General features: G+C 39.2%; 1 protein-coding gene across 1 annotated transcript in view; it reads right to left on the reverse strand.

Moving 5' to 3' along the window:
- Positions 1 to 15302, reverse strand: part of zmp:0000000760 (mucin-19) — a 72216-nt gene that overhangs the window by 16614 nt on the left and 40300 nt on the right. The window contains exons 15-21 of the mRNA XM_059983463.1: positions 15223 to 15258; positions 13617 to 13661; positions 12225 to 12257; positions 11069 to 11215; positions 9590 to 9766; positions 7558 to 7648; positions 3891 to 3968 (exon numbers count right to left, since the gene is read on the reverse strand). Of these exons, the coding sequence (XP_059839446.1) occupies positions 3891 to 3968; positions 7558 to 7648; positions 9590 to 9766; positions 11069 to 11215; positions 12225 to 12257; positions 13617 to 13661; positions 15223 to 15258 (607 nt within the window). The remainder of the gene's footprint in view (positions 1 to 3890; positions 3969 to 7557; positions 7649 to 9589; positions 9767 to 11068; positions 11216 to 12224; positions 12258 to 13616; positions 13662 to 15222; positions 15259 to 15302) is intronic.

Below are 15302 nucleotides of genomic sequence, written 5' to 3' on the forward strand. Positions count from 1 at the left end.
GAAGCTATGAGCTGGAAAGTTGATTGGCAAAAGTGATACAGAGCTGGAGTAGAGAAAGGATCATGGGATGGGAGGCCTAGGGAGAAAGAAAGGGGGAGGGAAGCACCAGAGGGAGATGGAGAACAGGCAAGGAGTGATTGTGAGAGGGACAGAGAGAGAAAAAAAAAGGGGGAGAAATAACTAAATCAGGGATGGGGTAAGAAGGGGAGGAGGGGCATTAACGGAAGTTAGGGAAATCAATGTTCATGCCATCAGGTTGGAGGCTACCCAGACGGAATATAAGGTGGTGTTCCTCCAACTTGAGTGTGGCTTCATCTTGACAATAGAGGAGGCTATGGATAGACATATCAGAATGGGAATGGGACGTGGAATTAAAATGTTTGGCCACTGGGAGATGCTGCTTTCTCTGGTGGACAGAGCGTAGGTGTTCAGCAAAACAGTCTTTCTTTTTTTCTCTCGCTGCCCCTTCTCTTCATTGATTTATGAAGGCTAATGTATCAAAAGCTTTCTTTACAGTCCTATCCACCTGTGACACCACTTTCAATGAATTATGGACCTGTTTTCCCAGATCCCTTTGTTCTACCACACTCCTCCATGCCCTACTGTGCGCTGTGTAAGACCTACTTGAAGACCTACTGAAGTGCAAAACCTCACACTTGACTTAATTAAATTCCATCTGCCAATTTTCAACCCATTTTTCCAGCTGAAGCAGATCCCTCTGCAAGCCATGATGGCCTTTTTTGGTGTCATCCAAAAATTTGATGACTCAGTTAATCACAGTATCATCCAAATCATTGATATAGATGACAAACAAGGGATCCAGCACCAATCCCTCTGCCACACCACTAGTGCACACAGGCCTGCAGTCAGAGAGCCAGCCTACTACTCTGTTTTTTTTCCATAAAGCTAAATGTCTAATCCAATTTACTATCTAATCCTGAATGCCAAGCAACTGAACCTTCTTGACCACCATCCATGGGGGACTTTATCAAAAGTCTATGTAGACGTCATCCACTGTCTTGATTTCACCTAACTTGCAGTTAGTAGTCAGGGCTCCAAGTATGGGAGGAATAATAGTTGGAAATTAAGACCTTGGCATTTGATGAATTTCTGAAGCATCATGTGGTAGATTGTTTGACCTGGGCTCAGCTGATTTAGAAGCTGATTGTGCAATTGGTATGGAAAGATTGATATTATATTGCTGTGTAGTATTGCAACAGCATCCAATATCAGCAAGACAAGGAATTTATAAGACCATAAAACAGAGGAGCAGAATTAGGCCATTTGTCTTATCAAGTCTGCTCCACCATTCCATCATGGCTGATTTATTCTCCCTCTCATTCTATTCTCCTCATAATCTTTGATGTCCTGACAAATCAAGAACCTATCAACCTTTGCTTTAAATAGTTTCTTGTGGAATTCAGGAAGGGGATGTCAAAAGAACACATACCAATCTTTATTAAGGTGTCAGCTGTGGAAAATATAAGAAACTTTGTTCCCAGATGTCAACATCTTGAAGGCTCTACCTTGGGTCCAACATATTGATACAACCACAAAGAAGTCACACCAACAGCTCTACTTTGTTAGACATTTGAGGAGATTTGGTATGTCAGCAAAGACTCTAGCAAATTTCTATAGATATATTTGTTAGAGAGCATTCTGACTGGATGTATCACTACCTGGTATAAAGGTTCCAATGCGCTGGATTGAAAGAGGCTGCAGGGAGTTGTCGACTCAACCAGCTCCATCATGGGCACAACCCTCCCCATCATGATTAATGACATCTTCAAGAGGCAGTGCCTCAAGAAGATGGCATTTGTCACCATCTGGAATATGCCATCTTCTCATTGCTACCATTTGGGAGAAGGTCCAGCAGCCTGAAGACCGAAGGTCAGTGATTCAGAAACAGCTTCTTATCTTCCATCAACAAATTTCTGAATTGTCCATGAACACTATCTCATTACTTCATTTTTTGCATGATTTATTTTGTAATTTATAGTAATTTTTATGTCTTGCAAGTTTTGTTGCTGCAAAACAGCAAATTTCCCAGCAATAAACCTGATTCTGAAGATGGGTAAGAAAATGACAAAAGCTAGGTAAGAAAAGGTTTGGTGGTAACAAAAATCAGATGAGGGATTACTGAACGTCCTTGTAATGATTGGACATGAGATTCAAGTGGGGTAGGCCGGGAAGGTGGAGGGTTTTGTGATCCCAAGGAAAAATTCTAAGGGTTATATATTTAACTTAATGAAGACCTACTTAGAATCAGAATCAGATTCAGGATTATTATCACCGGCATGTGACATGAAATTTGTTAACTTAACAGCAGCTGTTCAATGCAATACATAACATAGAAGAAAAAAAAACATAAAATAATAATAAATAAATCATTTATAGTATATGTATATTGATTAGATTAAAAATGATACAATAAACAGAAATATTATACATTGTAAAAAGTGAGGTAGTGTCCAAGGGTTCAATGTCCATTTAGACATCGGATGGCAGTGTGTGTGCCTTTAGGCTTCTGTACCTCCTACCTGATGGTAACAGTGAAAAAAGGACATGCCCTGGATGCTGGAGGTACTTTAATAATGGATGCTACCTTTCTGAGACACCGCTCATTGTAGGCTAGTACCCAAGATGGAGCCCACTAAATTTACAACCCTCTGTAGCTCCTTTTGGTCCAGTGCGGTGGACCCACCCCCCTCCCCATACCAGACTGTGATGGAGTCTGTCAGAAAGCTCTCCACGGTACAGCAATAGAAGCTTTTGAGTGCATTTTGACATACCAAATCACTTCAAACTCCTAATGGAGTATAGCCGCTGTCTTGCTTTCTTTATAGCTGCATCGATAATGTTGGGACCAGGTTAGATTCTCAGAGGTCTTAACATCCAGGAACTTGAAGCTGCTCACTCTCTCCACTGCTGATCCTTCTATGAGGATTGGTATGTGTTCCTTTGTCTTACCCTTCATGAAGTCCACAATCAGCTCTTCCGTCTTAGTGACGTTGAGTGCCAGGTTGTTGCTGTGACACCATCCAGTACATCCTCTTGTCACCACCTGAGATTCTACCAACAATGGTTGTATCATCAGCAAATTTATAGATGGTATTTGAGTTATGCCAAATACCACTTGTAAATTAAGGTGGTGAAGTTCATGGCCTGGGACCTGCTCTGATAATTTTCCTTCATGGTTGGCTTACTTTTATTGTAATTGAATTATTCATGTAGAATTATGTGTAACATGCTGTAAGGTTTCACTGCTAAGGCTAATGTAATGACTTCTATGTAATGTTCCATTGTTAAGGTAATGGTTTCTGTGTAGCAGCGATGTTTGGGTTATGGCTAAAGATAACGGCACTTTGGAATGTATGTTAACCAATGGGAAAAATGTTGTTCTTTCTTGCATGTCTGGGAGCCAGGTTTTTTGTGGTCTTTTGTCGGAGAGTGACAGAGACAGAGGATGCAAGTGGAGAGAGTCGGAAGACCACCAGACGGAATGGACTGAGGGGCAAGGGTCCAAGGGCCAGCTACATTTTGCTCAACAGGAACAGTGAGCTGCGACGATGCGCAATAGACTGTTTCATGAGAATGGGCCTTTTTCTTGTTTCTTTACTAACCATATAGTCAAATTAAGAATTATAAAGATCAATCGTTTAATCACTTATTGTGTACTGTTTGATATTTTGCAGTGCAGATTTGTAACCGGGCAACACATCATGCAATATCCACACAGATGAGATTTCTCAGTTTGGTGGTGCCAGGAGTTGTTTTCCCCTAGATGAACATGTGCTGGTCGAGGCTGAGGGTAATATATGATACTACCTTATCCAAGTTAACCCAGAAGCTATTTTAGTACATAATACAAATTCATGAAACAGATTTACCTCTTGAGCCCTGTACCCCTATAAATCCAGGGAGCCCAGCACCTTGAGAACCTTTGTCACCGGGATCTCCATGTTCACCTGGAATGGGAAATGCAATAAACATGTGAAACTTTTATTGAAAGACCTTTTGCCACAGAGACTTTTTGCTATTTTGAGATTAGCAAATAGCAGATAATTTTCTAATTTTTACAACATTAAAGTGGAATTGGAATATTATTGTCACGTGTACCAAGGCATAGTGAAAAGTTTGTCTTGCATACTGTTCATACAGAAAAAAATCAATACACCCTGCATTGAGATGGTGCAAGATAAATTAATAAACAATTGTAGAATAAAATACAACAGCTACAGGGAACGTGCATTGCAGATAGACAATAAAGTGCAAGATTACAATGAGACAGTTTGTAAGGTCAAGCGTCCATTTTATTATACTAGGGAATAATTCAGTTGTCTTATAATTGTGGGGTAGAATCTGCGATTGAGCCTGGTGGTATGTGGTTTCAAGTATGTGGTATCTTCTGCCTGATAGGAGGGAGGATATCTGGAGTGGATAAGGTATTTGATTATGCTTTGATTCGGCTGCATGGAGAAGAGACTAATTTCTGTGATGCTCTCTTAGCAGTGGCTGGACCAGTACAGGCTATTGGTGAAGTTCATTCCTAGGAACCTGAAGCTCTCAACCTCAGCACAGTTGATGAAGACAGGAGCATGTGCACTGTCTTCTCCCCTTCCTGAAGTCAATGATCAATGCAATTGTTTTGCTGGCAATGAGGGAAAGGAGCATCCTCATGCGGTTAGGAATTCATCTTTACAAAATCTATGCAGTGGTCACTCCCAATAAAACTACCCTGGTTTTGTGATTTAGCATAAGTGGAACGGATGTGTGAGAGAGGGAGCCTTTCAATTAGGAATGGTTTTACCAAGCCTCGCTTCCTTATGTAGAATCTAGGCTAACAAGGCTCTAATTTCTTATCATATATGATTATAATTAAAAGAAAATTAGGATCAAGTGCTTCTACAAATCAGTTGAAGTGCTAACTCCTGTTCCCTACAAGTGGTAATGGTATTGTGCATTCCTCTGGTTTTCAGCATTCCCCTCCACTTCCTCATGTTGTGCCAGTGCTCTTTCAATTGGCTGGGTTTATTAAGAGGCCCAGCAACCTAAAATGAAGCTATAGAGCAGTACACGAGGAAATCTGCAGATGCTGGAAATTCAAGCAACATGCATCAAATGCTGGTGGAATGCAGCAGGCCAGGCAGCATCTGTAGGAAGAAGTACAGACTTCGTCCTGACAAAGGGTCTTGGCCCGAAACGTTGACTGTACTTCTTCCTATAGATGCTGCCTGGCCTGCTGCATTCCACCAGCATTTTATGTGTGTTACTATCGAGCAGTAGTTCATTGCAATACTGAATTACGTATTAGAACACTTGGAAGAAAATTCATGGAATTGCAACCTAGCTCATCTATGAGCAATGGTAAATACATTCATTCTCAAAATATTTGATGCAAAGATTTTGGACTATGATGTCATGTCAGTCTTTGGTTAGTGGTAGTTTCTAACATGCCAGACAGGATCAGAAGGGTCAGAAGGAGTCAAAGCAAAGCAATATTGCCACATGACAAAAAAAAAATGGCATCTAGGGCCAGGGTTCTAGTAAGACTGAAACAATGTATATATACAATTAAGTGGTTTAATATTAGTTTGCACAATATCATGTTATATATTATACAAATTTTAAAGCAATTATTTGCATACAATATACCTTTATAATGTTATATTATCCTGATACAGTCAACATTGTTGGTAACTGCATATAGTTCTGCATGCTACACAATGGATTTTGAGGGAATCACTAAACAAGTTTGTTAAATGTTGAATAAAAACATAAAATGCTGGAGGAACTCAGCAGGCCAGACAGCATCTATGGGAGGAGGTAGTGACGATGTTTCGGGCCGAAACCCTTCATCAGTAGTGAAGTAACATGGGATGGTCAAGGGGGGGATAAGAATTGGGGGGAGGGATACAGTAGAGAGCTAGGAAGTGATAGGCTGGAGGGAAATGGGCTAGGGGGAAGGTGGAGAATTATGGGAAATAAAAGAGAAAGAAAGGTAGGGCTGGGGGGAGATTATAGTGAGGGGGGAAAAGAGAGAGAAAGAGAACCAGACTAAAATAATAGATAGGGATGGGGGTAAGGGGGGGCAGGGGTATCAAAGGTGGTCTGTGAGTTGAATGTTCATGCCGGCAGGTAGGAGGCTACCTAGGCGGGAGATAAGGTATTGCTCCATCGACCTGCGTGTGGCCTCATCTTGACGGTAGAGGAGGCCGTGGACAGACATGTCGGAGTGGGAGTGGTCTGTGGAACTGAAGTGTGTGGCCACAGGGAGATCCCGCCACTGCTGGAGGACTGAGTGCCAGTGTTCGGCGAAACAGTCTCCCAGTCTGCGGCAGGTCTCCCCAGTGTATAAATGGCTACATCGGGAGCACCGGATACAGTATATCACCCCAGTTGACTCACAGGTGAAGTGGTGCCTCACCTGAAAGGACTGTCTGGGGCCTAGGATGGTGGTGAAGGAAGAAGTGTGGGGGCAGGTGTAGCACTTCTTCCGTTTACAGGGATGAGTGCCCGGAGGGAGGTCGGTGGGGAGGGATGTGGGGGGATGAATGGACAAGGGAGTCACGTAGGGAGCGACTGTTGTTAAACTTTGACTTGAATATAGAGTAGGGAAGAGCAGAATTACCTTTCCTGATCTCACATTTAACCACAAGCCAAAGCTGCTCACTTATAGATCACCAGGTATCTCACCTACAGCACCCTGATTAAGATCCAGTGACAATACCTTGAAGGCACAAGAGGATGTTTTTCTTTGAATATGATTTTTATTGCTGCCAACTGAGGGGCAAGAATTTTGGGGGAAGAAACTTTAAACAAGGTGGATTATGTTTAGATGTACTGAGTAAAGACTTTGCACGAGAAAAGTAAGACAACAGATTAGAAAATATCCACATAGCAATAATGATCAAACTAATGAGATCAGAGCAAACTGATGCATGAACCCCACCGTTGTAGTACTTTGAGCAGTTTTGAGTCCCTTATCTAAGAAAGGATACATAGGCATTGGAGAGGATCCAGAGAAGGTTCATGAGAATGCTCTTGGATATGAAAGGGTTAAAGTATGAGGAGTGTTAGATGGCTCCTGTGTCCACTGGAGTTTAGAAGAATTAGAAGGAAATCTCATTGAAACTTACAGAATATTGAAAGGCCGAGATAGGGAGTATATTTCCTGTATTGGGGGAAACCATTGTCTCAGAATACAAGGATATCCCTTTAGAACAGAGATGAAGAGGAGATATTTTAGCCAGAGGATAGTAAATCTGTGGAATTCATTGTCACAGACAGCTGTGGAAGCCAAGTCATTGGATATATTTAAAGCAAAGGTTGATAGTTTCTTGATTAGTCAGGGCATCAAAGGTTATGGGGAGAAAACAGGAGAATGGGGTTGAAGAGATAATAAATCAACTATGGCAGAGCTGACATAATGAGCCTAATGGCCCAATTCTGCTGCTATGTCTTAGGGTCTTATAATATGAAGCCTCAAAGTGACATCAAATACTGATAAAATATACAAAGGAACTAGATATCTGTAATAATTATAACTAAACATACCTTTTGACCCTTGTAGTCCTGGTTCACCCAGTGCTCCTGTGAACCCTTCTAGTCCTGCTTCTCCATCGTATCCATTGATTCCCGGACTACCCTTAAAACCAAATTTGAATGGTTTAATCAGAGTTAAAAAATATCATGTTCAAATCAAATTAGCAAAATTGATAGAAATACTAATTAACCACAAGGTTCAGAGTAAAGGCAAGACATAGAATCACTTGACCAATGAAGATAAATTATAACTGGGTGGTGACAAATAGGGCGAAGCACGTTTCATTTTTGTTAAATGAAAGTACATAGATTTGTGACAACATAGACAGGAAGATCTTCTGAACTAGATTTCAAATTGGACATGAGTTAATCCTCAAAGATCAGATACTGTATTTGGCCTGAAAAATTACCTTGTTTGTCATTGGCCACCTTGTTTCCATGATTGTAAATCCAGAAACATAGTAAGGATCCTGGTAACTTGTAAGCTCCAAGTATATTTGGAGTAAAAAAAACAAAAGACGAGCCAAAATTCGCTGTGATCTAGTGACTATATGAACAAAGAATATAGATCTGTATATTCAAAAAATGTTTGTTTGTTAGAGTTTGGGTGGCTACCCATTCTTTTCATTAAAATTTTTAGGTAGGTTTACTTATTTGCCTATTTCTCACTGAGTGTAAATTACCATTCCTGTTTTGCATATCACTAAAGACCTCTAACTTTGATGAATTTGTGGTGTACCTCCAAAGTTTGGAGAGTAATATGCCCAGCTACTAGATTGCATGCTTAGTGTAAGGACTCCTGGTATTCAGTTCCAAACTCTCTCCCTTTCACAGTTGGAGGCTTTGTAGTATTGACATGATAATCCCAAAACACTAAATTCCACATTAAACTGAAACAAGAACAGAAACGGCTAGCAGTGTTCAAGTCAGGCAACATCAGTAGAGAGGTAGAGAGCAGAGCTCAATATTTAACGTCAACGGTCTTTCATCAAAACCAAAAAAGTGATAAAACAAAATATGTTTAAGGTGCAGAAGTGGGGAGAGATGGAGAAAATGTCAGTGACAGGGTACAAAGTTGTCAATATAACTATTATTTTAAGTTCTAGCAGTTAGAGATTGAAAGGAAATAAAGGTAAAATATTGTAACTGAAATATCACTGAATATCCCCAGAACAAAGCAAAACCCAAATACCTGAAATTGTTAAATTTAGTGGTGAGTTTAGAATGTGCCCAGGCAAAGATGATGTGGAGTTCCTCAAGCCAGTGTAGGCATTGTTGTAACAGTGCAAGTAGTCAAAGACAGGAATGTTGGAGTAAACTGGGACAGAGAGTTAAGTGACAGGTTATTGAAAACTAAGTTCCCAGTTACAGACTAACCAGAGATGTTTGACGACAAAATCACTTTATATTGAGAAACCAAATACTGAGGGTTTATAAAACACACACAGAATGCTGGTGGAACACAGCAGGCCAGGCAGCATCTATAAGGAGAAGCACTGTCGACATTTCAGGCCGAGACCCTTCGTCAGAACTTCCAGCATCTGCAGATTTCCTCGTGTTTACTCTGAGGGTTCATATTTTCTTACTATAAATGTATTTGGTTATATCTTTAACTATCTCCTCCAAATAATAATACTGCAGGTGTTGGAAATACTTAGCATCAGATGATATCCGTGGAGAGAGAGAAAATCTGGACTAAGATTTCAAGTAAATTACCCTTTTTTCAGATTTTGGAAAATTAGGATTGTAAAATAAAAGCTTTTTACGTGCATAAAAAGGTGATACTTTGGACACAAAGTGCTGGAGAAACTCTTCGGGTTAGAGTAGCCTCTAAGGAGGAAGTGAATGGTTGATTCATTGAACTATTGAACTAATCTCAATTCTGAAGGATGGACACTGTTGTGACATATTAACTTCATTTCTTTCTTTGCAGGTACTGCTTGGCCTACTGTTTATTTACAGCTTTTGTTATTTTAATTTCTAAGACAAAAACCCACTAAATCGCCCTTTACATTTTATTTTCAGTAACTTTCTGATTACTCACAGATTTCCCAGGTTGTCCCTTTTCACCATTCGGTCCAGGAAGCCCTGTGGGAACAGCTCCATAAAGAGGGCAAGCATTGATACATTTTCTTCTCACCATATTTGTATATAGTGATATCTGTTCAAGAACGAGGCTTTTGCAGACCTCAATCACATGATTGGCAGGTAAAACAGGTCCCTAAAATAGATAAAAATGGTACATAATTCACCATTCACCATAAATATTATATATGCAGTGTGATACCTGTTTTATAGTTGTATAGTTACAGCTCCATCCTTAACAGCAAACAGACAGAATGTCACTTCTAATTTAGAAAATCTTGATTTTGCATTATATCCCTCTGTAAATAATGTAACACTCCTATAAAAGTCCATTTTTCTAACAGTACTTTTTTTTAAGGGGTTGGGTGTTCCCTCTGCAATGTATGCCTTTACCTCATCATTAATTCTATTCATATTGTTTGGTGAACACTAGCCTATAGTGGCTCATGCAAACTCGAGTCACAAATTCTGCAATGAATGTGCAAAGGCTGACTGTAAGTGTACACTTCCACATAAAGATTGTAAACTTAGTTCAACTTCTTCTCATCCTTTTTTCCATTCACACTGCTCTCTTTACAACCAGTGTGATGTTGTATTGACCCAGGATGTCCATTTTGTTTCTTAATGATATCAAATTAAAATAACAACCCAAATGCCATCCTTTGCAAGGAGTTCGTGCATTCTCCCTGTGACTGCATGGATTTGTTCTGGGTGCTTTGTTTTCCTCCCACATTCCAAAGATGTATGCATTACATAGGGCTAGTAAGTTGTGAGCATGCTATTTTGGCACCAGAATGGTGATACCGGCTACCTCCAACACATCCTCAGACTCTGTTGGTCATTGATGCAAACCATTTCACTGTATATTTCAAAGTACATGTGACAAATAAAGCTGATCTTTATTAAACCTTTAAACATGGCTTCCTGAACACACTTAGCAGATATGATATGTAGTTGTTTGTTCTCTGTAGGTGGCCAGCAACTTGTCAGGAGAGAAATATGCTCCATTTCCAAGTGGCAATGCTCAAACTGAACAATGCACAGTGAATAATGTTACTTAGCAAGTGTGCAGTGAGCTTTACTGCTAAGGTGCACTTGTATCAGTCATGCCCAGAAATGCCTTGTTGAATTTAATAAATATCATGTGTTTTGAAGAATAATGTTTTCATGATTTACACAAGATATTAAAATTTAATTGTAAAGCATTTAAAAACTGTGCTGGGTGATCCAATTGCTAGGCAAATAACCTTTATTACCAACAACAATTGCTGTACCTCAGATTTACTGGATATTTATAATATAAACAATCTCATTGCAGACATATTTCTCTACCACGTTGATTTACCCTTCTATATATTGAGATGTAGAATTTTATTCACTCAAAAGCCATTTGCAGTTATGTAAATGCGCATTCTTTCATATGTAAATTGTTACTTACAGGAGGTCCAGCAGGTCCAGAAAACCCAGGCAAGCCTGCATCACCAGGTAGACCACGTTCTCCAAGAGAACCCCTTTTGCCTGGTTCTCCAGGAGGACCTCTTTTGCCCTTGAAACCCCTTGGTCCAGTATCACCTTCATCACCTGGCTAGAAAATAATATAAAAAATCTTTTATATATATATTCTGAAAAGTGAGAACTTGCAAATTTGCAGCATGTTCATCTGGAATGTATACTAAGGCATATTGAAGAACAGAAATAACTGAAGGAGAGGATCTAAATTAATGATTTTTATGGAAGGAAGTACAGTGTAGGAATTGCAGAACATAGGAACCTGGACACAACTTTCTCCTAAGTAAACAAATCCATTAAACTTTCACTAAGAGCCCACAACTGCTCTTAATGTCAATTTTAATCCTGTTTTTAAAGGTATTAACAAAAGTATGGGAATGTAAATTTTCAAGTATGGTGAGCGAGAAAAAACCATGTTTCACAGACATTAAAAGAGGGTGAATCATGTTACAATAGTGATGATCCTTCAGCACTTTCAATATTTAGCAAACTACTCTTCCAAAAATGATGACTACACAATACACTTATTTAAGAAAGTATTTTAATGCTAAAAAAACTTAAGCATATCAGTCATGCATTCCAAGATTCACACATTACATTACGTCCATTATGTTCATTGAGATTTGTTCATGCACAAATAAAAAACATCATTGAAAATGCAGTACTTAATAGAAAAGCACAGTTTCAAAAAAGGATCATACTTCATATATTAATTTGAAAGCATTGAATGCTTACTCAAATAAAAATCTATTTGAATAATCAACTGACACAACTTCAGGCCCTATTAGAAAGCGTGTATTGACTAGTGTGTGTGAGGGGGGGCGGGGATGTGCTGGTTGTGATTGATCAGGAGTCAGCTAAGATAGACTTATGAGTCTGTTAGCAAAAAATGAGTAATGTTTGAATTATCTGAGAAATTGTAAAATTTATTGTTAATTTTATTGGAGATAAGAAACAAGGTCCATTTCCACATTTAGAATTATGCCCTTTTCTAGATCCTGACTCAAAAGGAAGCAATTTCTATTCCACTCTCATCAAAATTATTAATCATTTGCCTTTGTTAAGTGATTGTAAGAATGACTTACTTCTCCTTTTGGTCCTTTTTCTCCTTTTTCACCCTTAAACCAAATACATTGGAAGATGTCATTACTATGATGATTACTTCTCAATACCTCTAAATTGTAATTTTATTTAATATATTTTTATTGAAGGAATGACGCAATACAGAATACATAATGGATTACATTTTCCTCCATCTTGCTTTTATATTCTGGTAAACTACATATACCTGTCTGGACACGCTCCTCTGCTGACTGCTCCTGTGGCTCCTCCCACAGGCCCCTGTATAAAGGCGATTGGAGGCACTGCTCCTCCCTTACTCTCCAAGATGTTGTGGTCCCTTTTTCTGCTAATAAAAGCCTATCGTTCACTTCCCGTCTCGTCTCTGAGAGTTATTGATGGTGCATCATATATCTTATCCCTAAACAAACCTCCCCTTACCCTCCCTCCCCGAACATACCATAGCAGCTAATGTATTTACAATACAACAATTCACATATACAATTACAGACATTTCACAGCCATACCCCTACACTACTTCAAGGGCTCACACACATCCACAACATATCAGATGATCCAGAATACACTCATATTACAATTCATCAACCACCCTGTGAGGTAAACCAGATGTGTGTTAAAAGGGGAGCAACTTCCCAAGTACAATCAAATGCCCTCAACTAGTAGGTAATTCCTTAAGACTCCCAAAATATGACAAGAAAGGTCCCCATTTCAAATAGAACTTTTTCACAGACCCCCTCAAAGTGAATTTAATCTTTTTTAATTTCAGAAAAAAAATTACGTTCTCTAACCAAGCACCAGCAGATGAGGGAGTGGCAGATTTCCAGACCAACAAGGTTCTCCTATGGGCCAAAAGCAATATAAATGCAACAATATCCGACTGGTTTGCATTTAAACCCAAAGCATCATCCGCCACACCAAATACAGCTAAAAGCGGGCAAGGTTTCAGTGTCACCCCCAAAACCTCACTAATAATTTTTAAAACCAATGCCCAATAGCCATAAAGCCAAGGGCAAGACCAAAATGTATGCAGTAAACCAGCCAGAGAGCCAGCTGTCACAGCCAGTGCCTGCCCCGGGATATATGTCAGCAAGCCTGGCTTTACTTATATGTACTCAGTGTAAAACTTTAAATTGTATGAGCCCCAGTCTAGCACATGATGACGAGGAATGAACCCTTTTCAATGCTTTTGCCCAATATTCCTCAGCCAGATCCATACCAAGGTCATCCTCCCATCTGATCTTAGTTTAGTTTAAATCTTGAACACCCAAAGACATCAGCTGAGAGTATAGTACAGAGATCAGCCCTTTATTATTAAAGCTAAGAGTGAGTTTTTCCCACAACATAGCAGGTGGTAGATCAGGATTAATTGTAATTTTGTAAGTACATTTTTACATTACCTTGGGACCTTCATTTCCTTCTATTCCCTCAGCACCTTTGTTCCCCTGAAAGATAAGAGGTTAATTTTCACTATTTGATTTATTTTATTTTAAATCTTTGTGAAAAATAAACGACATATCACAAGATACTATCCTCAAAACAGTCACAGTATTGTTTCATTAAATCATAGAACATAACAGCACAGTACAGGCCCTTCAGCTGTGCATACCTTTTAACCTACTCTAAGATCAATCTAACTTCCTTCCTACATAGCCCTCCATTTTTTTATTATCCATGTGCCTATCTAAGAATTTCTTAAATGTTGCTAATGTGTCTGCCTCCACCAGCACCACCTCCGGCAGCATGGTCCATGTATCCACCACTCCCTATGTAAAAAAAAACTTACCTCTGAGATCCCCCTATCCTTTTCTCTATTCAGATCTTTGACATAAATACTGAAGGTATGTTTAGTATACTTTAAGAAATAAATGTGGGATAAATTTCAGCAACAGGTAGATGAAACTGATAGTAATGAACCAATCATAGACTATGTCTTTGTATAATTACTCTACCAGCATTGACTTTATCTCCAGGATTCTCAATCAGAAACATTGGAAGCTTTTATATAATAGTGCTGAGCAAAAGTTAAAGGATAAAAATACAATGGGATTTATTTAGTAACTTACCATATCTTCCAGATTTCCAAGTCCTTTTAGTCTGATTTACTGAAAAATATTTTCACTATTGTTACAATGAATATGTTCGGCAGAATTTTGTGGGCTGAAGGGCCTGTATTGTGCTGTAGGTTTTCTATGTTTCTATGAACCTAGAACAGTATAGCACAGGAACAGGCCCTTCATCCATAATGCTGTGTTGAACTAATTAAAATTAGTAATCAAGTTGGTTACCAAGCTATTCTCTTCTGCTTACATAATGTCCATATTCTTCCATTTTTCTCACATTCATGTGCCTTTTGCTGAAGTGGATGTAGGTTTAATGTCAACATTTAATAGAAATTTGGATAGGTACATGATTGGGAGGGGTATGGAGGGCTATGGTTTGGGTGCAGATCTTGGGACTAGGCATATTAATAGTAGAGTATAAACTAGATGGGACAAAGGGTCTGTTTCTGTGCTGTAGTAGTCTATAACTATATGACTATATCTGCATACCTCTTAAAAGTCTCTAATGTATTTGCCTCTATCACCACCCCAGCAGCACATTCCAAACATCCCTCCACTCTCTGTGCATAAAACTTGCCCTTCACGTCTCCTTAAATGCATTCCTCCAAGGCCTCAACATCCTTCCTATAATGGGGTAATCAGAACTGGAAAACTTCTCGATGGTAAGATCTCACAAAAAAATTCCTGATAGCTGGACTTTTTTTTCTGAGTGTTGATTTAAGGATGTGGGCCAAGTTGGTATTTTTTGGGATATTTTTTAAAAGTTCATCTGTGCAGGAAATCAATTGCATCTTGGCAGGTTTTATGTCAGCTTTCATCAGAGTAGATCGGGGTTAGGAATAAAGGAACACAAACTCAAAAACCTGTTGACTAAGCGTTGGTGTGTAAACAGTTCTTTGTTTCTGCTAAAATGTTTCAGTGTGTCAAACAAGACCTGCTCTACCTTTACTCCACTTGGTCCTGGGTATCCTGCATGGCCCTACAGGAGAAGTAAATATTAAAGCAGGTTGGTACTTAATAGAA

The sequence above is a fragment of the Hypanus sabinus genome, chromosome 10, assembly GCF_030144855.1.
Source record: "Hypanus sabinus isolate sHypSab1 chromosome 10, sHypSab1.hap1, whole genome shotgun sequence".
In the NCBI taxonomy this organism is placed as follows: domain Eukaryota; kingdom Metazoa; phylum Chordata; class Chondrichthyes; order Myliobatiformes; family Dasyatidae; genus Hypanus; species Hypanus sabinus.